Source organism: Callospermophilus lateralis, chromosome 2 (assembly GCF_048772815.1).
Source record: "Callospermophilus lateralis isolate mCalLat2 chromosome 2, mCalLat2.hap1, whole genome shotgun sequence".
Taxonomy (NCBI): Eukaryota; Metazoa; Chordata; class Mammalia; order Rodentia; family Sciuridae; genus Callospermophilus; species Callospermophilus lateralis.
This window is the reverse complement of record NC_135306.1, coordinates 1,239,324-1,266,750: the sequence shown is the minus strand read 5'-3', so window position 1 is coordinate 1,266,750 and position 27,427 is coordinate 1,239,324. Positions and strand designations below refer to the sequence as shown.

General features: G+C 61.9%; 2 protein-coding genes across 3 annotated transcripts; both read right to left on the bottom strand.

The window, feature by feature from the left end:
* Positions 1-106: 106 nt before the first annotated feature.
* On the bottom strand, positions 107-1,892 carry Clic3 (chloride intracellular channel 3). The gene is made up of 6 exons (XM_076844960.1): positions 1,857-1,892; positions 1,035-1,144; positions 833-958; positions 600-706; positions 344-519; positions 107-265 (listed from the first exon to the last, which is right to left on the bottom strand). The coding sequence occupies exons 1-6, from the start codon at positions 1,890-1,892 to the stop codon at positions 107-109; spliced, it is 714 nt and encodes a 237-aa protein (XP_076701075.1).
* A 5,978-nt stretch (positions 1,893-7,870) lies between these two features.
* Abca2 (ATP binding cassette subfamily A member 2) lies at positions 7,871-26,740 on the bottom strand. 2 transcript variants are annotated; one of them, XM_076845038.1, is made up of 48 exons: positions 26,576-26,740; positions 23,102-23,195; positions 21,991-22,102; positions 21,750-21,913; positions 21,405-21,532; positions 21,123-21,233; positions 20,622-20,840; positions 19,905-20,272; positions 19,529-19,688; positions 18,821-18,949; positions 18,534-18,701; positions 18,350-18,446; positions 17,959-18,132; positions 17,774-17,876; positions 17,590-17,704; positions 17,290-17,480; positions 17,010-17,160; positions 16,726-16,930; positions 16,390-16,554; positions 16,127-16,307; positions 15,836-16,048; positions 15,552-15,748; positions 15,279-15,461; positions 14,871-15,055; positions 14,642-14,762; positions 14,135-14,371; positions 13,856-14,062; positions 13,521-13,623; positions 13,125-13,444; positions 12,839-13,052; positions 12,652-12,757; positions 12,452-12,563; positions 12,307-12,367; positions 12,057-12,231; positions 11,764-11,879; positions 11,544-11,691; positions 11,346-11,469; positions 11,092-11,224; positions 10,827-10,944; positions 10,465-10,643; positions 10,256-10,397; positions 10,036-10,170; positions 9,823-9,926; positions 9,665-9,757; positions 9,489-9,591; positions 9,279-9,416; positions 8,992-9,198; positions 7,871-8,490 (listed from the first exon to the last, which is right to left on the bottom strand). In XM_076845038.1, exons 1-48 carry the CDS (start codon positions 26,639-26,641, stop codon positions 8,455-8,457), a joined length of 7,311 nt encoding a protein of 2,436 aa, XP_076701153.1. In that variant the 5' UTR covers positions 26,642-26,740; the 3' UTR covers positions 7,871-8,454. The 2 variants fall into 2 exon arrangements, with proteins under 2 accessions (XP_076701153.1, XP_076701154.1); XM_076845039.1 differs by lacking the exons at positions 20,622-20,840; positions 21,123-21,233; positions 21,405-21,532; ... (2 more) ...; positions 23,102-23,195; positions 26,576-26,740 and having other exon boundaries at positions 19,529-19,557; positions 19,905-20,149.
* Positions 26,741-27,427: the final 687 nt, after the last annotated feature.

Sequence of the window (27,427 nt, the reverse complement as noted above, 5' to 3'; positions counted from 1 at the left end):
CCCTTGGATGTCAGGACACGTTCACTGGGGGCAGAGATACCTTTATGGGGTATATCCCGTATATATATCTATATACGCGGGAATGGGTTGGGAAGAGGCATGGGCGCTAATGGGGGCGCACAGCGGGCCGGTATGCTGCCAGGATCTCATTGCTGTGGGGACACGTGTACTTGAACTCCTTCTCCTGCAGTGCGCTGTCCAAGTAGCGGCGGACGCCATGCAGCTCTGCAGGGATGGGTGCCTGGCGGAAGTGCGCGCACACAGTCTGCGGAGGGAGGAAGGGTGCGGTCAGTGCCTAGCTCCAAGGCTTTTCCCGGGCCAGCCGCCCCGCTCCCACGCTCACATCCACAATGTGCAGCTTGGGCAGCAGGCCGCAGTCGGCCAGCGTGAGCTGGTCACCATCCAGAAAGCGACGGCGGGACTCGCTCAGCCGTGGCTCCTGCTCCCGCTCATGCTCCAGGGGTGTGCGCAGGTAGCTGTCCAGCCTGGCGAGTGCGCGCAGCAGCTGCTGGTACAGGGCTAGAGGCGGGGGCTGATGAGGACCTGGCCTGGGGGTGCCTGCCCACACCCACGTGCCCACATGGATGTCCGCGCCTCACCATCATCCTGCCCTGGCGCTGGGTTCTTAATGAATGCCGAGAACTTGTGGAAGACGTCGTTGCCCGCTGTGTTGGACTCCCTGTAACGGGGCGCCAGGCTGGGAAAGCTGTGGGGTTGGGGGAGTGAGGCCTCAGGTCACATTGGTGTGCCTCCAGCCCCCCTCCCCCCAGTGACCTTCCCAGGCTGCATCCTGGGGGCCCCATCTTTGCCTCCTGTCCCCTCCAGTTCTCACTTGGGTGGCCCAAGTGTCTCCTCCAGGAACTCTTCAATCTGCAGCGTGTCTGTCTTGGCGTCCCCATCATAGAGCAGAATGGGCAGCTGTGAGCCTGGCGCAAAGTCCTTCAGCACGTCCAGTGCCCTGTGGGCACCAGGTGGGAGGGAGGCAGCCGGCCCAGGTGGGCAGAGGCCAGGGAGGGTGCGGGCTGGGGTCTCACCTGCGTGTGTCCACAGTGGTGAGTGTGAAGGGAACACCCTTGAGGAGCAGGACCATGAAGAGCCGCTGGCAGGAAGGGCAGTGCCCCACGCTCTCCCCGTCCTCACTGGCCTGCGGAGGGGGGTGGAGCAGGGGTGTTCCAGCTGGGAGCAGACCCAGGACTCCTGCCACAAACCTGGGTGGGACCCTGCTCCCCACTGCCAGTGGGACTGGAGCCTCGCCAGGGCTCAGCTTGGTTGGGCAGGGCCTCTCCAAGTGTCCAGAGAGGGCCCTTGGCTTGATCTTGGGAGGTAGGGAGGGGCACAGGGCAGCTAGCTGGGAGCCTGGAGGGACTCTGGCCCTGGGGATTGGCCCCCAGAACCTTTTTTTTTTTTTTTTTTTTTTTTTTGGCACAGGCTACACCCCTGGGCTCCAGGCCCCAAGTTCTGCAAGGGTGGGATGAGCCCAGCCAGCTGTTTCTGAGTGATCCCCTCTGCCAAAGTGGGCACAGCAGCTGGCAGCCCACCTGCTCCCCCAGCTCAGGGCCCCGGGCAAGGGTGCTGACACCTGCTGCTTGTAGATCTGGGTTTGGACCTGAGTGCCGGGGCTGCCTGGCACCAGTCAGGCCTGCCACGACACCCGCACCTCCCCACCAGGAAGTCCGGAGTTACCCCCACCCCTTAGGGGGTGAATCCTCCCCTACTCGGCCCCCAGTTTACTCAGCCCACCACAGGGGAAGGGCTCAGAAGCCGCTGGGGCAACCCCTGCCTCAGTCGGCCCCAGAAAAGCAGAACCCACAGAGCCCCCTCCCCTGGACCTTCCCCCAGCCCAGCCTGCCCAGAACCTTCACAAAGAGCTGGAGCTTGGTGGTCTCAGCCATGGTGGAGCTGCGGCATCAGGTGCAGGGCACTGGGCCCAGACCTGGGAACTCTTTAAGTCTCCCTGGGTGCCCCGCCCTCCCCAGCCTGGGGCCCGCCCCATGGAGCCACCTAGGCGGGCAGATGAATCAGGGCACAGAGCTGGCTGCCTGTGTGAGGTGGGTCTGTCAGGGTGTCTAAGCATGACCGGCCATGGCGGCCTGAATCGTGGGGGCTGGTGGTAAGTGGCGAGGCTGGCTCATGCCAGAAGACTGGCTCCTGGTGTGTGCTCACTGGGGAGCCAGTGTGTAGGCAGACCAGAGGGTAGAGAGGCCCAAAGAGCCCAGGGTCCAGAAGGGGTGGGGTGAGGTGGGGTGCCAGCCTGGAGGGGCAGCTCTGGGTTTGGACTGATGCTCCATGATCTGGGCTCAGAATCTGCTCACAGCCCTCCCTGCAGTGCATGCCCCACGGTCTAAGTCCCCCAGGCTGGGGGACCAGCGGGTGTCTCTGCACTCTGCTTGGTTCCCTCCTACCTGTCAGGACGTAAGCAGATGAGGAGCCCACCTGCAGAGACTCTCCTCCCACCCAGAGAGCCAGGCTGGCAAGCCCTCCCTCTCCAGGGCGGCTCCACATTCCCAACATGCTGGAGGCAGATAGCCTGCCTGGTGTTTAACCCAGCTGTGTGGGCAGCCCTGGGCTCCGTCCCATCCTGCCCCTGGCTTGGGGCAGGTTTCTTGTCCTCTTGACTGCTAAGCCTCTGAACAGCACCAGGGGATATAAGGCACAACCTGCTGGCCTAGGGGGCTGGCAGAGTAGCAGGAAGGAAAGACTGGGACAGGGCAGATGGCCCCACAGATGCATACCTGCCCCTCGGCCCGGGACTTCCAGCTCCTCCAGCTTGGTGTTCCTTCCATGGTGGTGGTGGTGGTGGGTGTGTGAGGTGTGTGTTGGTGGGTGCCGGTGGGGGTGGGGGGCTGCTTCCCTCCCCCATGCCCCAGACTTGACTCCTAGCAAACCCAGTGTGTGCATGGGTGCTTGGCGCCACCCAGTGGCCGCAAGTGGGACTGGCCTGGCTGCCTTCTTGGGATGGTGTGGCATCTGGGGGAGCTGGAGGATGGGGCCAGGGTAACACACCTGACTTCTGGCCAGGGCTGCGGTGCACACCAGGCACCCCTGTGACCAGCACCAAGTCCCCCCTTGCCTCCCTTTCATAGCCCATCCTGACCCCTTCCTGGACCCCATCCATGGTCAGGGCTCCTGGCACTAGCTCCCTTCCGCATGAGTCTTGGACACTGACCATGTGTGGTCCCAACACCTTTTAGAGTCCTGAGCTTGTGCTTTCTTGCTGAAGCCTCAGTTTCCTTTCCATCCGCAACTACAAGGGCTGCTTCTCGACAAACAGTCAGGGACCCTGTCCATTGGTTCCCTGTGTCCCTGGTAGACCAACCACTGTCATGGAGAAGCTGCTGAGGCTCTTCCACACCTGCCCAATGTCACTAGATGTCCCATGTGTATTTACATACATTTATAAAGGCATCCTGAGAAATGCACAAGAAAAGCTACAAAGTTGACAGAAGACATGAACAGTGGCCAGGCATGGTGGTGCACCCTTGTAATCCAGCAACTTGGGAGACTGAGGCAGGAGGATCCCAAGTTTGAGGCCAGCCTGGGCCTCACATTAGTGAGACCCCGTCTCAAAAGGCTAGAGATGCAGCTCAGTGACAGAGCACCAGGGATTCAATGCACAGTAGACCACATCTGCAAGAGACATGATCAGGGGTGCAGAGGAAAGTGTCCAGTGACATTTCACTTCACACTGGTTTCAAGAGACAAGCAAGACGTGGCTCCTCTTGAGACTGGCAGAACCTGGTCCTGCCGCCTTGTGTCAGGTGTGGGGAGTCAGGCAGACACTGAGCTCCTCTAGCACTCAGAGAGAGCCCTCACCTCCATTCCTGACCAGGGGAGGGCCCTGGTATGTCCAGGCCAGAGGATGGAGGGGCGGGTCTCCATGTGCCCACTGTGAGAGTCTGATGAGATTAAGGGACAGAATGGATTGGAGTGTGACCCCTCAGATTCATGGGTGGGAGTCCTAACCCCCAGGACTTCGGAATATGACTTTATTTGGAGATAGTGTTTTTTACAGAAGTGATTGAATTCAAAAGAAGCCCTCAGGGTGGGCATTAATCCAATACAGCTGTCCTTGCTGAAAAAGGGCTGGGATAGAGAAAGTGCCTAGGCCTGAGGCCCTGGGTTCAGCTCCAGCACCACAAAAAAAAAGTCAGAGGGCATCTGGACACAGAGATGCGCACACTGGACAACAGCACGTGGACACAGAGGGCAGAGAGCCCAAGCAGGCAAAGAGGCCACATGCCAGGGCTGGAGAGGCCTGAGCACAGCCGTCCAGGTCCCCTGGGTCTCAGATATCTGGACTCCTCACAGGGGAGGTTTCTGCTCTGTAAGCCCCCTCCCACCACGTGCCACTATGTTCAGCACTACGGCACTAATCCAGGGGGAAACCCAGGAAATCCAAAAAAGCCATCATTAGTACATATCCGCAGCCTCTGCTTGTGGAGGAGAGCTGGCCGCAGGGGCCCTTGGCAAGTAGGACAGATGCCCGGCGTGTGCCTTCTGTCCATCTGCAATGTGAATCTTCACCATTTGCAGTAAATGTCTTAAAGCAGTGAGGACAGAAATTTGCCACCACCACAGGATTGTACCTAAGCCCCTCAGTGCCCTGCAGGGCTCCCCTCCAACCATGCAGAGCAGACCCCCGGGGGCCACTGGGCAGGGCCCACTCATCCTCCTCAGGCCCAGGTTGAGGTCTCAAGGCCATGGCTGGGATACAGGGATCCATCACAAGCTCCACCCCTCCAGAGACCCTTCCCCATAGGAGTAACCCCTCTGCTCTGAAGGGACACTGATCTGTGGGGGGAAGCTGAGGGGTCTGGAGTGCTGTTGGGGTGCTGGTGGGACTTGCACAGATACTTCCAAGCTCTGTCCATGCACTGCCAGACAGGGACACCCTCCAACGGTCAGCAGACCCAGTGCCCAGATCCTGTTTCCGAAGACCAGTCCCCAAAAGACAGCCAGGCCTCTGCCAGGCACTTTCAGGTCCCGGCAGGTGAAGTGCTAGGAGTGATCAGGATAAGGCTAGAGCCCTTGGGAATGGGATGAGTGCCCCCAGGACGGTCCCCTAGTGCTCAGGCTCTCCACCTGAGGACCCACAGCAGGACGGGGCCCATAGTGCTCCGGCTCTCCCCCGCCCCCTCACAGTGCTCAGGCTCCCCACCCCCTCCCATGGTGCTCGGGCTCTCCATAGTGCTCGGGTTCTCCGCCCCATAGTGCTCGGGCTCTCTCCCCCATAGTGCTCTGGCTCTCCACCTGAGGACACACTGCAGTCTGGGACCAGGAGAGCCGCTCACCAGGATCCCACCATGTCGGCACCCTAATCTTCCAGCCTCCAGAACTACAGGAGTAATGTCTGCTGCTGTGAGCACCCCAGTGAGTGGGCCAGGGCAGCCCTGAGGGGACTAGGATGGGCTCCCTGGAGAAGTGGGAGGTCCTGGGAGGGCAGGGAGAAGGACACCCTCAAGATGATTAGGAGCCATCAAAGGGACACAGAGGACCCCTGTGAGGGAACTGCAAACATAGAAGTGTGACATTAGAATTGATAAGAATTATGCATATCTGCCTCAACAAAAAGAATCAACAGTGGCAGCGATGAGAGGGAATGTGGATTTTTAGAAAACCCACAAGCCTGCATTGGTGTTTTTTTTTTTTTTTTTTTTTTAGAATTTTAATATTTATTTTTTTAGTTTTTTGGCAGACACAACATCTTTGTTTGTATGTGGTGCTGAGGATCGAAGCCAGGCTGCTCGCATGCCAGGCAAGTGCGCTACCGCTTGAGCCACATCCCCAGCTTGAGCATTGGTGTTTTTTAAAGCCAAGAGGCTCTTGGTGAAAAGAGCTAGGGCTGGGGCTGGGGCTCAGCGGCACAGCACTCGCCTAGCACATGCAAGGCCCTGGGTTCGATACTCAGCACCACATAAAAGTAAATAAATAAAATAAAGATATTGTGCCCAACTAGAGTATTAAAAAAATGCCAGCTAATGAATGCAGAAAGGGAAATACTAGAAAATGACCCTCCTGCCGCCATTGCCCTGTGACTGGTGTGTGGCCGGCTGTTCCTGCAGTCAGGAAGCACCTGCCATGGTCTTCCCAGGTCTGGAGACAGTGGCCACATCTTGGCCAGGAAACCACCTGTAGCACCACAGGCCATGGGACAGGAACACCTGGGCCCACCTCCCTACGCCCGGTGTTCCTGCCACGTGTTCAGCCTGTGTCTGATGAGAGGAATTGACCAGACCACTGGATGGAGGCGGCCCTTGTGACACCTGTCCCAGTTGAGGGGCAGAACGGACAGCTGAGGCTACTGCAGAGGACTGGGCAAGGCAAGGTGGGAACATGACTCCCGACTGGATCCTGGAACTTTTGAAAAAGGCATTGAGGGCAAGCCTGCGACACTGGGGAGCTAGTGGGAGCTGGGTGACTGTGTCACCTCCCGACATCCTCACCCTGGGGAGAGGCTGCCAGCCTGGGACTGCCGCCTGCTCCCAGATGGGTCAGTACAACAAAGGGTATTTATGGAGCTGTGAGCCCAGCAACCTGCCACAGTCCCAAACTCCTGAGCCTGGGCCAAGGGCCTGCAGGTGGGCACTGTTCTCCCAACTTTTCTGCAAGTTTGTGTTCAGTAAAACATTGGTGGAGGATTGTTACAAGTTGTCCCTAATGAATGGCAGCAGTCAGCTGGGCATGGCTCAGCACAAGGCCTCATCAGGTGCTGTGCAGGCTGCGTTCCCCTCTGGACCTCAGGGTCCTCTTCCTGGCAGGGTTCAGCTCCATTTGGTTGCAGGATGAAGTCCACGGCCGCTAGAGGCCACCACAGGGTCCTGCCTTGTGGGCAGCAGCCCCACCTCTCTCCTAGCCCTGCACCCACCCAGTGGGGCCAGCATTCATGGAGGCTTCACATGCTCCTCCCCTCCTGAGCTGCCCCCAGGGCCAGGGGCACCTCAGCCCAGTGACCCAGCCTCACCTCTGGGCACTGCCTCTGGGGACTTCAGGACAGCCCTGCAGGTATGACAGCAAAGGCCTCACAGGAATGCCAGGGACCCACATCTGTTCTCCTTCTCTGCTCCTTCCCACTGCCAATCCCACCCCACCTGCACCCCTTGGTGCCAGTGGAGTACCCTCCAGAGGGAGTTTCTGGGACCCCTGCTGCAGGCACTTGAATAGCCTAAGATAGGAATCTGACCTTGGCCAAGCCCCATGGAGAGTTTGGGGACCTTTCATCCACTCTCCTCCACCTAAAGCCACCTCAGCTCCCGGGCTCCTGGGCCCCAGTGTGGGGCCCTTGTGTGTGCCCCGTGTGGGATACCCTTCCCTATTCTCTCTTCTACCTGGACTTTAGCAATAGCCTGGAGGTCACCTTCTCCTGGAAGCCCCCTCCAAACTCCAGACTGACAGCCCAGCATGCACCACAGCAGGCCCTTGTAGGTACTAGGCTTGGAGTGGGGGGAGCCAGGTGGGGAGCAGGCCCAATGGGATGGGCAGGGGCCCAGGGGACGCATCAGTGAGCACCTCTGCAGAGACCTCCCCGAACAGCTGCCAGCCTGTCTGTGGACACACCAGACGGGCCTCTCCATGAACACCACCTAGGGGCTGTCCCAGTGCAGGCCCTGGCTATGTGGCTGCGGGGAGGGAACACTGATGGCCTGCCTGCCTCTCCGTCTGAGGCCTGGGCCCTTCCTCCAGGCTGACCCAGCTGACCTCGGCCCAGTACCTGGCCCCGCAGGGCTTTGCCCAGCACAGTCCGTCCATTTCAGAAACGCCCTCGAATAACCGGGCCCAGTGGCCCACCAGCACCCCACCCCCCAGGCACACACTCCTGTGAGTTTTGTTTATTTATTGAAAACAAACACCTGTGTGCTCTGCACAGGTCCGGCCCCCAGGTGGGTGCGGGCGGGGCCAAGCTGGGTGGGCGAGCAAAGGCAGCTGGAGGGGGCAGGGAGGGCTTTAGACCCTCTCCTGACCAGCAGGGCCAGCTTGTCCATTACTGCAACTCTGCCAGCGGCCAAGGCAGCCCCAGCCATGTCCACAGCTTCCCATGGGTAGCCACCTTCCTGCCGGGCAGCAGGGCAAGGGAGCCCCTTCTTAAAGCAAAATAAATAGATGAACAGTCCCAGCCCCTGGCCCTGCGGCTGTGGCATCAGGGTCAGCTGAAGAGAAGTCAGCCTGACCTGGCTGCTGCGGAGAAGGGTTGGTGGAGCTGGGCAAGGAGAGGGGCCAGGCCAGACCCCGGGGGTTTAAGGCAAAGCAGGGTGAGGGTGCGCACAACCCAGGGCCGGGCCAGCCTTTGGCACAATCAGGGCAGGCCTCAGGACGGTGGTAGCTGGAGGAGGCAGAAAGCCCCTTGGTCCTCAACCTCCCTCTCCAGGGCCTGGCAGGTGGGCACGAGGGGCATGGGTAGGGCCTCAGCCACCGCTTGACTCCTATTCCCAGTTGCATCCCTGACACGGCTGCTGGCAGTCAGCAGAGGGTGTCCGTGTTGAAGGAGAGCTGGGCCTGGTGGGGAACAGGCAGGCTGGGCTTGAGGTGTCCTCCAGTACCCCTGCTGGGGGCTGAGGGTGCTCACGCTGGGCCTCTGGCCTGGGGTCCGGGCTCCCCCGAGGCTCTCTGCTTCCCCTCCAGCTGACAATCTCTCCAAGCCTGGGCTCCTTCACAGCCTCTCTGCCCACTTGAGTGGCCACTGTGTCGTGTCTCTCCCCTGTCTACAGGCTCTGATCCCTTCCGCTCCCCACCTCTGTTCTGGAGACCTTGGAGCCACCAGCACGCTGTAGGCTCTGCATTTGTCTCTCTCCTCTGCCTGTCCCATCTTCCCTGTCCACTCTCCTGAAGGTACAGGTCCCTCTCTGCTGCCTTGACCTCTGGCCAGCATGCCATGGCCAATATTCCCCCCTCCATCCCAGAACCTGACCCCCCTAAGTGGCATGGGTCCCTGCAGAGCTAGCCTGGCTGCCCTGGTCCTAAGGTCCTTGGGGTAAGGGCAGTGGCATGCTGGCTCACCCTCTCCTCCTCAAAGCTGATGAGGCCCTCGTCCTCTGTGTCCAAGTCCTCTGGCTCATCTGTCACCAGTGCACGAAGCTCAGTGGGGGCTGGTCGGGGCCGCAGCAGGCTGAGCAGTCGCCCGAGGGGGGACTGCAGGGCTGAGGGTGGCTCAGTCTCTTGCTGTTCCAAGTTGTCACTCTGTTTCTTGGCAAAGTTCACAAACACCTAGCGGCAGAGGCAGGCAGGTGGGTGGGGTGGGCCTGGGCTAGCACTGCATGCCCCGCCCCCACCACCAGCCTGCTCACATTGTCCAGGGTGGTCTGGCTGACCGAGTAGTCTTCGATGCCCAACACGCCCACCACCTGCTCCATCTTGCTGAACACCTGGGCCAGAGAGACGTGCTCCGACTTGAGCTGGTACTGCACCTTGGTGTGGTGTCGCTCCTGGAGTGGGGTTGGAGAGAGGTCAGGGCTGTGGGTAGGAGAGGGCCCCCAATCCCACAATGCCCCGTCTACCTTGAGCACAGCCTCCGGGAAGTTCCGGTTGAAGAACCGCACCACGTCCTTCACACTCTGGCTGCTCTTGGTACGCACAGTAATCATGTAGCCATCCCCAAACCTGGTAGGACAGAGCCATGGCTTGGAACCCTGTGGAGCCCACCAGAAGCACCGGGCAATCTGCCTTGACTCACCTGTTTTTCAGGTGCTGGATGCTGCCCAGACAGCGCAGGCGTCCATTCACCATGATGGCCAGGCGCGTGCACAGGGCCTCGCACTCCTCCATGCTGCAGGAGACACCGCGCATGTACACACGGGAGGGGCCCAAGAAGGGGCGGGGCGGGGTGCTTACCTGTGAGACGTCAAGACCACTGAACGGCCTGTCTTGATGAGGTCGAGAATGAGGTTCCAGAGGAAGCGCCGGGCCTTGGGGTCCATGCCCGTGGTGGGCTCATCCTGGGATGGGAATCAGGTTTAGCCACTGTGTTGGCATCCCACCTGGCATCACTGGGAAGACCAAGGCGGGGTACCCGACCCCCATCCGGAAGACCAGGGCGGTGCTCACCAGGAAGATGAAGGCAGGGTACCCGATGAGCGCAATGGCAGTGGATAGCTTCCGTTTGTTGCCGCCGCTGTAGGTACCAGCCGGCTTGTCTGCGTACTTGGTCAGTTCTAGCTTCTCCAGAGCCCACTTCACTACCTGACAGGCAGATGTCCGTGCAGACTCAAGTCAGCGTCCACCACGCCCACCGCGCCCACCGGCCACCCCGCCCCATGGCCCTCACCCGCGCCTCATCCTTCCAGGGTATGCCGCGCAGCCGCGTGTACAACTGCAGATGCTCTCGGGCTGTGAGCTCGTCGAACAGGGCGTCGAACTGCGGGCAGTAGCCGAGGCTCTGCTGGACCTGGAGCAGCTCCTTGAGCACGCTAGAGAGGCAGGCCCGTCAGCACCTGGGAGGCACAGGCACCCCGCCCCGCAGGCGCCCCGGCGCACCTGTGCCCGTTCACAAAGGCCTCGCCCCCTGTGGTGCTCTCGTCACCAGTCAGCATCTTGAAGGTGCTGGTCTTGCCCGCTCCGTTGACACCCAGGAGGCCAAAGCACTCGCCAGGACGCACGCCCAGGCACAGACGGTCCACAGCCAGGATGCGGCCAATCTTCCGGGACTTGTACACCTGGCAGAGGAACCAGGCCAGTCCGCCTGGCCCCGCCCAGTCCGCCTGGCCCCGCCCAGTCCACCTGGCCCCGCCCAGTCCGCCTGGCCCCGCCCTGTTTCCACTGCCCTGCTGAGCCACAGCTTCCCCTACCCTATGTCTGCCCTTCTCAGGGCTATCACCCTCCCACTGCCCAGGGCCCACCTTGGTCAGGTTCTCAATCTTGACCATGTCATTGTCAGCATCCCCACGAAGCACTCGCTGCCGCTCACTGGCCACATCCACGTCGTCCTCTACAGGTTTGGTGGACACTGGCATGCGTCTGTGGGGACAGGGTGGGCAGTGCCTGTCCAGGCCATCTCCCCGGCCACCCATCCCCACCAGTGTCCACTCAGCCCCCTCTTGCTTCAGCCAGGGCAGGATAGGCAAGCTGGTCAGGCCACCTGCCCTGCTGCTGCCCGGAACTCACTGTGGCTGTCTCAGGAAGTTGTACTGGCACATGATGGTGAGAAGGAAGCCCACAAAGCCTTCGACTGTCATGGCCACCAGCCCACGCGTGACAATGTCCCACTCAAATGGGGACTTCATCTTGTCCAGCTGGCCTGTGGGCAGTGGACTCAGCTGCTGTGCAGGGCCTGGGCCCCAGCCACCCCACCCTGGACTCCCTGGGCTCTGGGGCCCTGCTGGATGCACGGCTGCCCATGCCCCCAAGGCGGGCCTCACCGATCTTGGCGTAGTACTCGTTGATGTACTCGTTGTAGGCCATCTCCATGAGCCCGTGGCCCAGGTTGTAGTTGGGGAAGATGAGGAAGCAGCTTTTCAGGTAACTGTTGACCACCTTTAGGTCCTAGGGGCCCAGGCAAGCCTCAGTGCTGCTGCCCCCAGGCCTGCCCCACTGCACACTGCTGCCTGCCCACCTACCTTGTCATGCTCAAAAAGCTGCAGCAAGAAGGTGGCCACAGTGGCCGTGATGCCGATGAAGAGGTTGATGACGATGAGGAACACGTAGGCTGAGCTGGGGACCTCGAACCAGAAGGAGGCCGGGTACATGATGGGTGTGATGGACCACCTGCGGACAGGCAGGCGGGGTCATGGGTGGCACTGGCCCAACCCGCCTCCACCCCTGCACGCTGCCCCTTACCCATAGAGCAGGAACAGAGAGAGCACCGCAGGGAAGTTGGTGGGGGACGTGTAGGCTGGCAGGTCGAACACAAACAGGATGAGGATGCAGCAGGTGGCTGGCACCAGGTAGTTGAGCTGCGAAGGCAGGGCAGGTGAGGGATGGGCAGGTGAGGGATAGGCAGGTGGGGGATGGGCAGTGGGGGATGGGCAGTGGGGGATGGGCAGGGGGTTGGGCAGGGGGTTGGGCAGGTGGGGTGGGGTGGGCAGGCGAGGGATGGGGACAAGGGTCAGAAAGCAGTGAGCAGGGCGCACCATGTCCCACACATAGTTGGACAACCAGTAGATGACGGGGTTGCAGCCACTGACGAACTGCAGGTGCTTGGCTTTGGTGGACTTCTCAGCCACGAGGAAGACCACAAAGCTGGCCGGCACGAACGACATGGCCACAATGATGAAGATGGCGATGACCACGTCTGTACCCTGCAGCCTGGGGGAGGAGGGGCTCAGGCCCTGGCTCAGGGCTGCTCTGCCCACCTGTCCCACCCGGCCCTGCCCCACCTACAGGTAATCCAGGGAGAGGCTGGCGCTGGTCCTGTTCATGGGGTGGTTGGTGACGGTGATGCCTGTACACAGGGACAGCAGCTTCAAGCCCTGCTCCGCCCCAGCCCGCCCAGCCCCGACCGCCCAGCTCCGACCTCCCAGCTCACCGTAGGCGGCGGGGCTGCCCTTGCTCTTGGGCAGGTTGGCGCGGAGGATGGCATTGTTCAGGCTGTTAAGGTAGGTGGGCATGCTGTGGTAGCCCTTGTTGTTGTAGAGCACCTGAGGAAGGACAGGTGGCTCAGAGAGGCCCTGAGCCCGGGCACTCAGATGGAAGCTGCCCACTGTGAGATCTCAGACCAGAGCTCACCTGGGCCACCCTGCGCACTGCGATCTTCCGCACCATGGGCGGGGCCCGGGCACCAAATGAGGCTGGGATGGACTTCTGGACATTGCCAAAGGTGATGGCCCCATACCTGGACACGTGGGTAGAGGGGCAGTGAGGCCAGGCAGGCAGCAGCCACAACCCTCCAGGACAGCACTCCCACCTGGCTCACCGGTGCAGCCGGAAGCGGTCAGAGGTAAAGAGCAGGTACTCGGAGACGTTGTGGCCTGTGATGTCTGTTAGGATGTCTCCTGTGACCACGCGCATCTGGGGCGGGTGCCCGCCCACGCTGCTGGGGCAGGAGAAGCCGGTGCCCTGTGCAGAGCAAGTGCAGCGGACCGGCTCCCGCACCAGGCGTGGTAGGGAGGGTGCGGACGTCCATGTCTCTGTGGGTAGTGTGGCACAATGAGACACACCTCTGGTGTCCTGTATGCCCAGCAGCCCCCACGAGCCAGTACCTGGTCCTACAGTGGGTGGCAGGGAGGTGTTCCAGGCCTGGAGCGGGTCCTCATCCAGGGACACGGGGGAGTCAGACGGGGCAGGTGAGGGTGGAGGTGGCACGAAGTTGGACAGGGGCAGCCCCTGTGTGAAGGATTCCAGGCACATGCTGTCGAAGAACCGCGCGGCCAGCTGGCGGGACTCCCCGCTGCTCAGGTTCAGCGTGGACCCCAGCGAGCCGTTGGCGGGAGACTTGAGCACGCAGGTGGCACCCACTCCGGAGGGCAGCCGGAACGTGCCCACCAGCTGCTGGGGGCTGGCATCTGGTGACAGTCGCAGCCTGGGGATGCCACTGTGTGAGTGGGATGGGGACACCGTCTCCCCTCACCCCCTGCCTCCTGTGGGGCAGGCCTCACCGGTACTCCCTGCGCTCCTCATTGGCATAGGGGATGAAGTTGCCTCGGGGCTGGGTATAGTTGTGGTACTGGGAGGGCGACAGGACCAGCGGGGGCAGGTCACCTGGAGGTGAGCAGGAGTCCTGAGCAGGTTCCAACCGCCTGCCAGCCCAGGCCTGTTCTCTTCCTAACACCCAGAGGGCCTAAGCTTGGGTCTGAGCTCCAGGAGGCAGCACTCCCACCAGGGCCCAGTGGGGTCCAGATGGGACATCCCTAGGGAGCCTGGGAGAGGGTGGAGCCAAACCCAGGCCAGGGCTGCACACCAGTCTGCCCCCCAGCAAGCCAGGCAGCCATACCGATCTCAGGGACAGAGAGGGCCACCGTCATGGCCACACAGACGAAGAGGGCAGGCAGCAGGATCTGCGAGCAGAGAGCTTTGGAGTTGCGGCGGGCACAGTGGAAGCGCTTGACCAGGAGCCCGTGGAACTGCCGCACCTTCAGCCACCAGCCTTCCAGCTTGCGGCTGCCCTGGCCCACCCGTGTGAGGGCCTCCGCTTCTGCCTCTGTGCAGAGAGGGGGCTGAGTGTGCAGGCCCAGCAACCGAGGCCCACCCAGCCTGGCCCTCCCGGCCACACCTTGCAGGCTGATGTTGTCTGGGTCCTGCAGGTTGTCCAAGAGGGGGCGGTAGTCGCCACAGACATCAGCATAGCCGGCTCCCTCATCACCACGGGCAGAGCCCACCGAGGACACAGACTGCAGCGACACCTGAGACTGGGCCAGCTCTGAGCACTGGGCCAAGTTGCCAGGCTGACCCTCCCTGGACAATAGGCCCTCTGCCCCGGGAAGCACGTCCTTCCTGGACTCCTTCACATCTGCCACAAAGGAGGGGACAGCGAGGGGGGGCAAAGACCGAAGGCTGATGTCCCCAAGGCTTGCCCAGCCCCTCAGCCTCCGCTATCCACCCATGACCCCAGCTCCTAGCACATACACCTATCCAGGACCTGTGGCACCATGCCCACCCTCTGGTGCCACAAGCTGATCTTGGGTAGTCCCGGCCTCACAGTCCCACCCAGGATTCCCCAATATCTCAGGTAAGGCCCTGTGGGGTGAAATAGGCTGCCGGCAGCTCCGAGGCCTCTCACCAGCCTCGCTGTTCTCCAGGGACTGGTCCTCCTCCGACACCTTGAGGAATACCTCCTCCAAGGTGGTGTCCATCAGCCCAAAGCTGCTCAAGTGCAGTGCGTCCAGACTGTGCTCCAGGTGCTGTGAAGGGGCAGAGTGAGGTCAGGCAGGTGGACACACAGGGAAGGGGTACGCCCACCTCCCCCACTGGCCTGGCCCCTGATCTGAACCCTGTGCTCTGCCCCACACCTGGAAGAGGCGCTCGAAGGCCCCCTTCTTGGCAGCCTCACTGGGCAGGATGTAGGAGAGCTCGGTGCTGGTGTCGGAGACCAGGAGGCAGGAGGCCACGTGCTTTCGGATGAACTGGGACACCTGGGGCTCCGAACAGCTGCTCAGCGGTGCCCGGCCTGGGGGACTGGGTGCCAGACCTGGCTCTGGAAGGAAGATGAAGCAGGGAGGGGATACACAAGGAGACTAAGGAGGAGGGACCCGTGGTGGGAACCTGGTCGAGATGGGGGGATGGGGAGGGGACCAGGACCCTGGCATCCCAGGCCTCATAGAGTGATGGTGAGGGTTCACCTCTTTACCATGGGGTCCCAGGTAGGGGGTCCTGGGCAGGGGTGACCCAAGTCCAGCTCAGACAGCCTCAACACAGACCTTGGGGTGCCCCTGGCTCAGCAGGCCGCTTGACCAGTGTGAGGCGGTACCCATCACCGTAGGCGCCCTTGAGGAAGAGGGGGGAACCACAGCACTTGAGCTTCCCATGGGAGATGATGGCGATGCGGTCCCCCAGCAGGTCAGCCTCATCCATGTGGTGGGTGGACAGCAGGATGGTGCGGCCTGCAGGGAGGTCCAGACCTGGGGTCAGGGGTGGGTCAGAGTGGGCAGGGGCACCCACGTCTGCCCATGCCAGCCTGGTTTTCCACTCACCTGGCTTATACTTCAGAATGAGGTCCCAGATGGCCCGACGAGCATAAGGGTCCACACCAGCAGTGGGCTCATCCAGGATGATGGCGCGGGAGCCGCCCACAAAGGCTATGGCCACAGAGAGCTTGCGTTTCATGCCACCTGACAGTGTCTGCACCAGTGAGTGCCGTTTATTGGAGAGCTCCAGGTCCTCGATCATCCTGGGGACCAGATAGGAAAGCCATGGCCTGGGACTCTGGAGAGCCCTGCCTCGGGTTCCACGCCCCACCCTTCCTGTGCCCACCCACTTGTCCATCTCCTTGTGGATCTCCTCCTGCGCCATGCTCTTGAGCCGTGAGTAGAACCAGAGGTGCTCTTCCACTGTGAGGCGGTCAAAGAGCACATTGTGCTGGGGACACATGCCCAGGTTCTTGCGGATTTCGTCCATCTCCGTGCGGATGTCATGCCCATAGATAGTGGCCGAGCCAGAGGTTGGTGGGAACAAGCCAGTCAGGATGGACCTGGGTGGTGGACAGAGTCATGACCCATCACCCCTGGCAGGGATCCCACCCTGGTTAAGCTCCCCTGTCCCTACTCACATGGTGGTGGTCTTGCCTGCCCCGTTGTGGCCCAGGAAGGAGACCACCTGGTTCTCATAGAGGTTGAGGCTCAGCTTGTTCAAGGCCAGCTTCTTGTCATTCTTGTAGACCTTGGTGAGCTTGTCCACACACACAACCAGGGGCAGGTGCGTGGGCTCTTCTTCCATTCCACGAGTCTCCTCTGCACCAGGGCTGGGGGTCAGTGAGGCGGAGGATTACCCCAAGGGCACCCACCCCAGCCAACATTCTGGTACCAGCCTCACCAAAGCGCCGGCTCTCCATGGCACAGGCCTGGTCCTCCTCCATGATGCTGAGGCGGGGGGCACGTGTCCAAGGCCAGCTCCACTCCCAGGCCTCTGTCCGCCCACTGCCCAGCCAGTAGGACTTCTGCAGTGGGAAGTACCAGGGCCGGGGCAGCCCATACATGCCTGGGTGTTGGGGAGAGATGGAGAGGCTGACCTAAGACCTGGGGTGACCATCCACTGCATGGGCCATTTGCCCACCCAGGGAGCTGCCCCTGCTGCATTTGAGAGGAAGCACAGACCCGGCCCCACACTGCTGGGTTCCCCACCTCCAGCCCCCCTCAGGTGGGCCTGTACCTGGGTGCACAGCCTCAATGTACCAGGTGAGCACACCATACACAACTGCATCCACCATCAGCATGGTGACAGCAAGGAGCAGGTTGAAGTCATCACCTTCCACTGGAGACTGGCTGAATGTGTGCCACTGGATGCCCACACCTGCCACCTCATACAGGGCAAAGTACTTGGAGCCCAGCCCAAAGGCTGTGGTGGACATCAAGGACTGTGAAGACAGCAGTGTCAGTGGTGGGCTGTGTCCACCCTACCCCACCCCAACTGTCCCATCCATCCAGGGCCCTCACCGCAATGCACTTTTCAAAGGCAGTGATCTTGTCGTGGGCCACCTCCTCGCGGATGGCCACATACATGTAGGGCACGTAGCTCAGGAAGTAGATGATGCCACCACAGGCTGAGGCCAGCTTGGCCTTGGAGTACAGCACTGACACCAGGAAGCTGACAGGTGTGGCCATGGGACCTTCAGCACTGTGCCCAAAGCCCCCCCAGCACACCCCTGTGGGGCCTAGAGCAGCCCCAAGAGGGTGTGTATGACACTTTGGGTGACCTCCCCCTGCCAGTGCTCACCAGAACATGATGGTGGCCACGGCATACACAGCCAGGAAGAGCCAGATGATGAGCACATGGCTGTGCATGAGCACCTGGCCGTACTTGAGGATGGCAGTGAGTGCCGTCACAGAGATGGACAGTTGCAGGAAGCCAGTGATGAACCAGGCCACCCAGTGCACGGCGTTGTTGAGGCCCATGGTCTTCATCACCTATGGTTGGCGGGCAGCAGGCAAGGCCGCTTGGGGTAGTGCACAGAAAGGGACCATTCTGTCCAGCCCAGCCCCCGTGGGGGCTGCCCGAAGGTGCCCAGGCCCTCACCTCCTTGAGGCGGTGCTCCTTCTCAGCCACTATGTGCTGGATGGTCATGGCCACGGAGTACACCCAGGAGATCACCATGCAGAGAGGCATCATATGCTCAATGACAAACAGGAAGCTGGAGGAGGGCACAGGCGTGAGCGCGGCTCTGGCTTGAGGGCCTACCAGCCGCCCGCTCGCCACTCACTCGTCGCGCGTGTAGCAGGGGTAGGGGAACATCTGCACGTAGTTGCCGGGCTCCACCACATCGTGCCCCACGAAGGTGTTGATGATGGCGCGCTCCATCATGTCTGCGGGTGGGGGCAGCCGTCAGGGGCCTCTGAGTCCCGTGAGAACCCATGTGTGCCCCATCTCGGCCGCTCGGCCCCTCACCCTGGATCCAGACGAAGCCGTAGAGGAAGTAGAAGCGGCCGCCGGTGTTGGGCCCGGGCCGCCAGTAGGCGCGGCGGATCTCGTTGGTCTTCTCGGTGAAGCTGGAGTTCTGGCGGATCTTATAGTGCACGTGCGGCGGCAGCGAGCCATCTTTGCGCGTCTGGAAGATCACACCTGGGGACCGCGGCAAGTGGGCTCGAGGGGTGGGGCCAGGGAGGTGGGCGGGGCTGGAGGAAGGGGGCAGTGGGGGCGGAGCCTTAGTAAGGCTGGACTGGGCGGCAAAGGACAGGGCCAAGGCGGGCAGAGCAGCGGGAGGGGACACTGGGTAAGGCTGGAGGAGGAGCCGACAGGAGGAACAGGGCTAGGACTCCCCAGCCGGGTGGCAGCTCACTGGCAAACACGGTGACGTTGTCCTGGTAGGCCTGGTTGAGCGTGTAGTTGACTATGCTCTCCTCGTCTGGAAAGCCCTTGAAGATGTCCACGCTCACCTGGGGGAGGTATCGTTAGAGCCCGCCCTGGGCATAGAACGGGGTGGGGGGGGATGGAGGGGGCCCAGCGGCCGGACTCCACCCAACCTTGGACATGAACTGGATCCAGCCGCAGGCCGCATTGTCAATTGTGTCCAGCTGCTGCAGGAGGGCTGTGCCGTTTGGCAGCGAGAAGTTGTCCTGGCGCAGGGCCGGTGGCAGATCCTCCAACGACAGGTTCAGTGCTTCGGGGCGCTGCCGCAGCTCTTCCACATACTGGGGGTGGAAGGCCAGCTCAAAGGGTGGCCGCAGCCTACCATCCCAGGGAGAAAGGGTCTCCCCCACCCCACAACGTGCCAGGTCACCTCCCTGTCCCCACCGGGCACACACAGCACCTGCTGCAGCCAGTGCAGATGCTGCTGCAGACCACCCTGCTCCAAGAAGCTGCGGATCTCCGCAGAGATGTTGAGCCAGACCTGGGCGTAGTGAGTCACGTTGCCCACAAAGGCGAAAGTCTCGTTGGCCTGCAGATAGTGAGGGCATGGGACTCCAGGAAGGAGCCCAGCAGCATGGGGATCCTCTGCTCCTCCATCTCCCCAAGAGACTGGCCTTCCCTGATGCCCAAGACTGCTCTGGCAGCACTCCCACCTGGAAGCCCCTGCCCTTCTGTCCTAGAAGCCCTCTGTGCCCAGGACCCTGTCAAGTCAATTTTCAGCCCTGGCCTCCACTATTCCAGACAGGATCTTGCTCCAAACACACCACCCACAGGATGCTGCTCTGGGAATCCTCAGAGATACCTCGCACCCACCAGAACTGACCTGCTCTAGTCATGCCCAATCAACAGGGGACACAAGGCAGACCAGCCCCGCCAAGGCATCCAAGCACCCAAATGCCTCTGTACCTTGAATCCCTGAACTCCACATCAGTGCTCCAGGGCCTGTGCACCGTGTCCTGCATGGAGCTGCAGGAAATGCAGCTCTACCATCCCCGTCCTACCGACCCACCTCTGCAGAAGTCCCAGGCCTGCAGAGCCCGCCACCCAGCCTTGGGCTCCTGCCTGTGTGAAATCACAGCTCACGCACCAGCACGCCAGACCTGCGCACCTTGAGGATGACACGGTCAGCCTCGGAGCCTGCGGGTGCATATAGGATTTTGGGATTGCTGGTCATGAGGTGCACAAGAAGTCCCAAGTTCCGCTGCTCCTTGCTTGTGAAGCCCAGGGAGCTCATGTTGCCCCTCCGCAGCGCCTCTGGCTCAATAGTGCTGGCACAGGCCGGGGGACAGGGCATAAGGGGTGGGTGAGGTATTGTGGTCTGGACAGGGGGCTTAGGAGTGGGGCAGGGAGTCAGGGTGGACATCTAGTCAGGGCTTAGACGTGAGGCAGGGCACCAAGAGATGTCAAGAGGGAGGGCCATGTGTCAGGACCAGGTCGTGAGGAGCACTGTCCCACATGTCCTCACTGACCCTCCACTGACCTACCGGTTGTTCCCACACAGGATGGGCTGCAGACCTGCCCAGAGCTGCACAAAGGCGGAGCACTGGCCCTGCAGTGTGTCTGTGGAGGCCGGGGCTGCCGCTGCCGGGGGACCCTCCTCTGCTGTGTTGTTGGAGCCTGCACCTGCAGCCACCCCAGTGCCATTGGCTGCACCACTCGGGCCACCAGCTGAAGGCACTGGGGCTCGGCCGGCGCAGGCACCCTGGGGCAGCAGCAGAGCCAGGGCTGACAGGACATCCACGTCCTGCAGAACCTTCTGGGCATCTAGCAGGTCCCCTAAAAGTGCCTGAAGCCTCCGAGGGGATGGTGCCTGCTGCTGGGAGTCGGAGCTGTTGGGGGCATCCAGGCCCAGCTGGGGGAAGATAGGGCACATAGTGCAACTCAGGCTGGGGAGGGGGGCATGGGCTAGGTGGGGGTGGCTACCAGTGGGTGGGTGAAGTCAAGATGGAACAGGGAGGACACACCAGCAAAGGACACAGCTGGGGAAGGAAGGCCTGCAGCCTGGGGTGCAGGAAGGTTGACCACAGGCCAGAGATAGAGGCTGGGGGGGGAGAGGCACAGGGTGCGTGAATCACGGTTGGGGGGATACTAGATGCCCAGCCATAGCACCATCCCATCACTGCCTGACAACAGAAACTTCCCCAGGACTTCAAGGACCCAGCACCACCTCTAGCCTGGTCAGCTGGGAGGCAGGGCCTCACCTGCTGGGAGATCTTGGCCATGTCCAGCTGGTTCCGGAGCTCAGCAGCCAACCAACTAAAGCGCTGGGCACGAGCTGCAGCCTTCCCACTGCAGATAGTGTCCCGGTAGCCCTGAAGAGCTGTCTGCTGACCCTCAGGCATAGTGAGGATCTGGCCCAGCTCCCCAGAGCCTGGGGAACATGTGAGTTGCTCCAGGAAGGCAGGGGCCAGCAGCAGCTCCTGAGGGGAGAGGTACAGAGGACAGCTGGGGCCACAAAGGGACTCTACCCCAACCAAGAGCAGACCAGGCAAGATGGCCTCGGCCTCACCCTGCCCCAACCACTATAGCAGCTCCAGGGCTTCTAGGTACCATGGTGTAGGGGAAACACATGTCACCATTTGCCTCCTCCCCATCCCCATGCCAGCCACAACTCCCAGAAAGTGCTGCAAATGACCAAGGAGGGCCCCTTCCTCACCCACTGGGCAGGCTGACACCTCCCATCCCAGGGACAGGCCCCTCACCTCCATCCGCAGTAGGGGATTGCTTCCCCGGCTGCTCCAAGGCACCTGATCCCTGGGAAAGCCTGACTCCCCGTGCAGGGCAGACAAAGGGCCAGAAAGCAGGTGATAGACCTGAGGGTGGAGGGAGGGGCCTCAGTTGGGGGTTGAGCCCTGAGGATGGCTCAGCTGCCCTTGCACCTTCCCCACATAGCGGGGAACTCAGGCTGGGGAGGCGGGCATGGGCTAGGTGGGGGTGGCTCTAGGCCAGTGCTGTGCCCACTGCTGATGTGTGCCCCATCTCACCTTAGGCGGGTCCACACGGGCCGCCAGGAGGGCCTGGGCCGTGCTGTTGGGCAGCGAGAGGTTCTGCATCAGGAAACGCCAGAGTTCCCGTGGGTCCCTGGCCACCGAGTCCAGAGAGAAGGAGGACACTGGACAGGCAGGAAGATGAAGCTGAAAGGTTAGCACTACCCTGGGCAGAGCACCAAGACTCAGCAACCACAGCAGGCAGTTTGGCGAGGCCCCCCAGAGCACATGCATGTGTAGCAGCACCGTGCAGATGCAGGGACCCAGGGACAGAGCTAGGCTACTGCCCAGAGTAACAGAGCAGGGTTTGAGGCCCTTCCCCAGCCACTCCCAAGGGCGCACCTGTAGGTCTATCCAAGTGGCTCTCCCAGGTGCCTGGACCTGAGCTTAGTGCCTCCAGATCATGGCGCAGGGCCTCGAGCTCCGAGCCCAGGCTGGGCCGTGCTGGGTCGAACAGGTTGCCTTCCTCCACCACGCGGTTGAGGCGCTCCAGCAGCTGCGTGACCCTGCACCACCATGGGACGTCACCCTCTGGGATGGGGTGGGGGGAGTGGCCAGCTCCCCAGGGGTGGGGGTCACTCACGTGGAGTTGGCATACTGTAGGAAGCCAAACTCATCCCGCTGGCCATCTGGGCACAGCGACTGCATAACAGGCAGGATGCCGGCAGAAGTCAAGGGAGACGCTGTGTAGAAGGCTGGAGGGGACAAGGAGAGGGGTCAGGGAGACAGGCCAAGAGGGGAAGTCCAGAGGATATCAGGGAGGAAAAGGTTAGGTGGCAGGACAGAACACCTGGCCTCTGGCTGTACTAAGGCCAAGAGTTCTGCTGCAAAGGACTCTAGCAGGTCAGAGGTCAAAGGGGCACCTGCCATCCCTTCCCCTATAACTCCCAGAGTCTCTCTCTCCTCTGCCCATGCAGCCACAATGCCCTGGCACATCCCCCTAAAACTCAGGTGTGGCATTGCCCACAGGGCCCAGGGGAGCACTGAGGCCCCACTGAGCAGTGACCTCTGACCTCCTAGGCCAGCTCGTTAGCAGAATGAGTGCAAGTGCCTGCAGGAGTTTGAAGGGAGAGCATCCAGGCTGACCCAGCCCCAGCTCAGGCTAACCCAGACTCAGCCCAGGTTAGCCCAGGCATCCCACCCCTAGAAGGCATGGCCAGGTGACCCCATAGATACCCTGATGAGGAAACGCCCAGCAGCCTGACCAGGACATCAGTGGTGGCCCAGTGGCCTGGCCTTTCAATACCCACTACCACCCCATCACTTCCCACCACTGCCTTATAAGCCTGCTCTTCCTGACCAGGGAAGGAACTCTGCAGGAGTCCTGGGCCAGGGACAGGGGGTGCTGTTAATACAAGCAGGAAGGGTGCTCAAGCTGCACCAGGAGGCCCACAGGGTCTTCCATGGCTGCTGCCTGAGCTGTCACTTACAGACTGCACACGGCCGGTGGAAGAGGACAAGAGACCATGCAGGGGCAGGGCAAGGTGGGTCGAAACAGAACAGAGGAGACAGTGAGTGCCTGGCCTGCCAGCCACAGGGCTGTCCACCGGTGGCCACAGCCAGCCACACCTCCACAGCACAGCTAGGGGATGTGGCTGGAACCATGCATTTGAGCACACATGCTCAATCGAAGCAGTGAGGGCACCTGACCCTCCCTGTGCACCCGCTGTGTCCCAGACCAGCCGCTGCCTTACCTTCCTTCACTGAGATGGTGGGCTTCTTCTGCCGCAGCCCCAGCAGGATGAAGAAGAGGACGAGTGGGATGAAGATCTCGAAGGCCAGGACCCACTGAAAAGGGTGGACCACATAAGCCTGGCCTCCCCTCCACCACCTGCCCAGGCTGGACACAAGGGACCTATGTCGGCTCTACCCGTCGCTGAGCTCCCTACAGGCCAATCCAGCCCAGCCAGGACTGCGGGTCTGCACAGGTTTTTCAGGTCCAGCAGAGGTTGCAGCCCCTTCCAGGCACCAGGAGGTAAGCATTATCTGGTGCCCAAAATCAGGTCTCCTGTCCCTGTTCTGAGTTCTACTTGCCATGCTGGGGAACACTGGCCCTCTGAGGAGCCTTGAGCCAGCAGGACCAGGTCAGCCAACTAGTGATCACTCTGACCCATATGCATCCCCCTCCTCCTCACTTGCGGGGCCACCTGGGCAGGATCTTGGAGGCCACTGTAGCACACACAGTCTTTTCCTGCCTGCAGCTCCCACACATTCCCAGGGCCACCCCCTCCCACTGCAGCAGCACACTTGTACCCCCACACACAAAAGCCTGGGGAAGTGAGGCCTAGGGTAAGGGAAGCCCACCTAAGCCCAGGGCCCTGAGCCTCTGGGGAGACCTGGCCAGGATCTGACAGCCCCAGCCCTGAGGCCAAGGCACTGCTTCCACCCTGGCCTCACTGATAGCTCCTGCTACCTGAAGCTAGGCTGCAAGGGGAGCCTCGTGGGACCTGCTCTGGGTCAGGGAAACATGCTTGAGAACCCCAGGGCCCAGGTTTCCTTGTCAGGTTCCCAGCTCAGGGAGGGTGCAAGAGAGCCAGTGTTCTTGGGGAGCCCTGTAGACCAGCCCTGAGAGCCACAAGACAGAGGGCCCTGGGCCTGCCCCCCTGGGTCTTCTCAGAGGCATCAATTTCCTTTGTCTTCACCCCCACACCAAAAAGACCAGGCCTCCAGCAGTGTTGTGTGTGGCTAGGCTGGGCCCCAGTCCCCAGCAGTGTCCACTGTGCTTGGACAATAGTGCTCTGTGATCCAGAACACCATGCTGTATCCACACCCCACACTCGCCCCAGCCTGTGCCAGCCTCCACCCCTTCTCTGAGCCAGATGGAGTCCAGGACAGTCCAAGGAGGCACAGTGGGCACCCCAGAGCAAAGGTGGCTGGAAGCAGGGGTCACAGCCAGGTGCCAGCCCCACCCACACCTGCCGGCCACTGGGCACCTCTGCCACTGTAACTGCAGCAACAGGCCACAGCTGCCTCCCCCATTGCTATAGCAACGGCCCTGCATGAGCTGCCAGGAGGAGGAGAGTCCTAGCTGGCGGACAGGAGGCACAGATCCAGCACCACCTGGGTGCCCCACCTGGGCTCCTGAAGGTGGCCAACCTCTCTCCCCAAAAGACCAGCCCTGTGTGTAAACATTGTCTCAGGGTCCAGATGCCCACCCCCCACCCAAAGTCTCATGACTGTTGTGACAAGGGCAAAGACAGGGGGACTCAAGGGTGATGCTGTGGCCTTTTGCCCAGCTACCTGGTGATAATGATTTCCTTCCTCCACCATGGGCAGCCTCGGGCCCCAAGTGGACCCACATCTCCTAACTAGGAGGGGACAGGCCACAATCCCAGGCAGGGGACTTGAGGCACAGTCCCTGGGAGGAGGAGGCATGCAGGGCAGAGGTCCTGGATTCCTGTCCTCAACCCTGAGGTTTGCACATGCGTACCCCTGTTCCCAGCATGGCACACAGCAGACAAGACCAAGCCTCCACCTGTCCAAACCCAGCCCCAGAAGTCCAGCTCCAATGTCCAAGACCCTTTCTGGGAAACTGGGGATCCAAAGGGCGAGGGCCTGGTGTCCAGCCAGCCCCAGCCCCACATGCAAGCCCAGCAACGACTCAGCTCTCCTGGAGAAAGAGACCCTCATTGGCCACAGCCACAGACTGGGGTCCTCCACTGTGGCCCAGGGGCCTCTGGGGGTGCTGTAGGGTGGGGGATCTGGAAAGGTCTGGGGAGACAGCCCAACCTAGCAGGCTGGGACCTCTCCTGGGCACTTCCCACCTGCTTCTCAGGTAGTCCCATAAGCTACTGCTCCCTTCCCTGAGCCTTGGAGTCCCCAGTGGATGCCAGAGCCACATCTCATTGTCTGCTCTCAAGCCCTGGGGTGGGGGTGGGGGGCTTCCTGACAAATGCCCTGGGGCTAATACTAATATGAATCCACAGCCTGCCCCTTCTTCCCCCAGCCCGACCCTGCTATCCCCAGGGACCCAATAGCTAGATCTGTGGCTTAATCTTCCTAATCCTCCAGACCCCATGCCACCAGCCCTAGGCACTGTGGGCAGGATGTGGACCCAACCCTGGCTCCCAGCCAGGGCCAGGTGCCCAGGGGAATCCTATATGCTGTAATGACCACGACTACCCCACCCTGTATACAGCCTGTCCGCCAGTTTCCCATTGTGTACTTTGAAGCCCCTCTCAAGGAGGAATGTAGGCAGGAGCTGGTGCTACCCAAGGGTTCCTGGTGCCCAGGGTGGGCCAAAGGATGCCACCTCCTCCTTAGAACCCCCACCACTGTGTGGCCTGTGCTGGAAAATCCCAAGGGCTTCAGAAACCCAAGCTGGCTCAGGTCTCTCCAGCTCCTGTGCTGCACCTGTCCTCCCCAAGGCCAGAGCAGGGACGAGCAGCAGAGGGCCAGCAGGACATCCATGCCCCAGCCCTGCTCCCCACCTAGGAATGCTGCCCTGGGAAGTGCTGAAGAACCTGGTGGTCACAGCTCCACTTAGAGAGACCCATCCCAGAGAGCCCTGGGGCTGGAGGATTCAGAGTGTGGATCAGCCTTAGGGAGAACTTGTCCCAAAGGACAAAAGGGTGCTGGGATGCTGGCCTAGGCTGGCACAAGGTCGTTCTCAGTGGTGAGAAGGCAGAAGCCAGGGTTGTAGATGTGCCAGGAGAGGTGCGGAGGAGAGGAAGAGGAGGAGGAGGAGGAGGAGGTGGCGGCTGCCTGGAACCAACTTGGGCCTCAGGCGTCTGCCCAAGGGCAGAGGGCGGGTGAAGGGAGGAAGGGACAGGTCTCTGCAGGGCTACAGGGGATGGGCCCGGGCCCACGGAGCCTCTGTGCTGGATGATGTGCCCCTGGCCAGCGCTGGGTCCTGGGAACCAAGACCTCCCGGGAGCCCTAGTCCTGGGGGCCACCAGCCCCCACCTCCACCCCCCACCCCACCCCCCGCGCAGCCGGCCCGCGAGCGCTGCGGAGGGCGTCCGCCCGTGACTCAGCCGAGCGCCGCGAGTGTCAGCGGGCGCGGGCGGCGCGCTGGCACCGCCGAGACCCTCCCCGAGGCCGGAGACGAGCAGAGCCGGGCTGCAGGAAAGGGGCTCGGCCCGCGCCCGCGCCTCACGTACGCGTGGGGAGCGCGCCGTGGACCCGGGCGCGCGGCCTCCGGCTGGCGGGCGGGCGCGGGGGCTCACCGGGCTCCGGCGCTTCAGCGTCACGTTCTTCCAGAGCAGCAGCTGCAGCTGGTGCAGGAAGCCCATGGCGCGGCCGCGCTCCGCCGCTCACCGCCGCGGCCCGCTCCTCTGTGCGCCCCGCCGGGCCCCTCTGCCCGCCGCGCCGCTCGGCATCGTCCGCGCGGGGGCGGGGCGCTCGGGCGTCCGGGACCGGCTCCGCGCTAGCTCCACCCCGGCGGCCGCGGCGACAGCGACTCTGCGCGGCGCCCCGCCCGCGCCCGCCGCCCCCGCTTAAAGGAGCCGCTCCGCACGCTGCGTCCATCAGGGGGCGCTCGCAGGGTCGGGGCTCGCCTGCACCTGCGCATCGGCCTCCCACCCAGTGCCATAGCAGGGGCCCCTCAGAGCACGCGTCTGAACCGAGACCCCTGGATCACCCCTTTCCGGATCTAAGAATCTTTGTGCACCGTAGCTTCTTCCAGGGGCTTCAGGCCTGGGAGTCGCCTGCAGAGGTGCCCCAACGTGGTCGCTATCATCCAGGCACCCTGAGGGAAAGTTGGAGGCCTTGGTTCCCACCAGGTCACGCTCAACTCCGCCATGCCAGGCAGAGATCTCCCTTGGACGCGAGAGCCCGATAGGTCCCGAGGAGCACGGTAGGAGCAGGGAGGTCAGCTGCTCTAACCTAGGACAAGTGCGGGTTCACCTAAGATGGAGGCAGAGACCTCACCTGTGCAGGTCAGGCACTGCCTTCCAGGCTGCAAAAGCCCGCGTCCAACCCGACCAGCACATCTTGACTGGTGCCCTTTAATGGAGGCCCCTGGTGAGGGGGACTGAAATGGCCTGAGTCACCCCATAAGGGCTTCCTGTGTCCCTAAT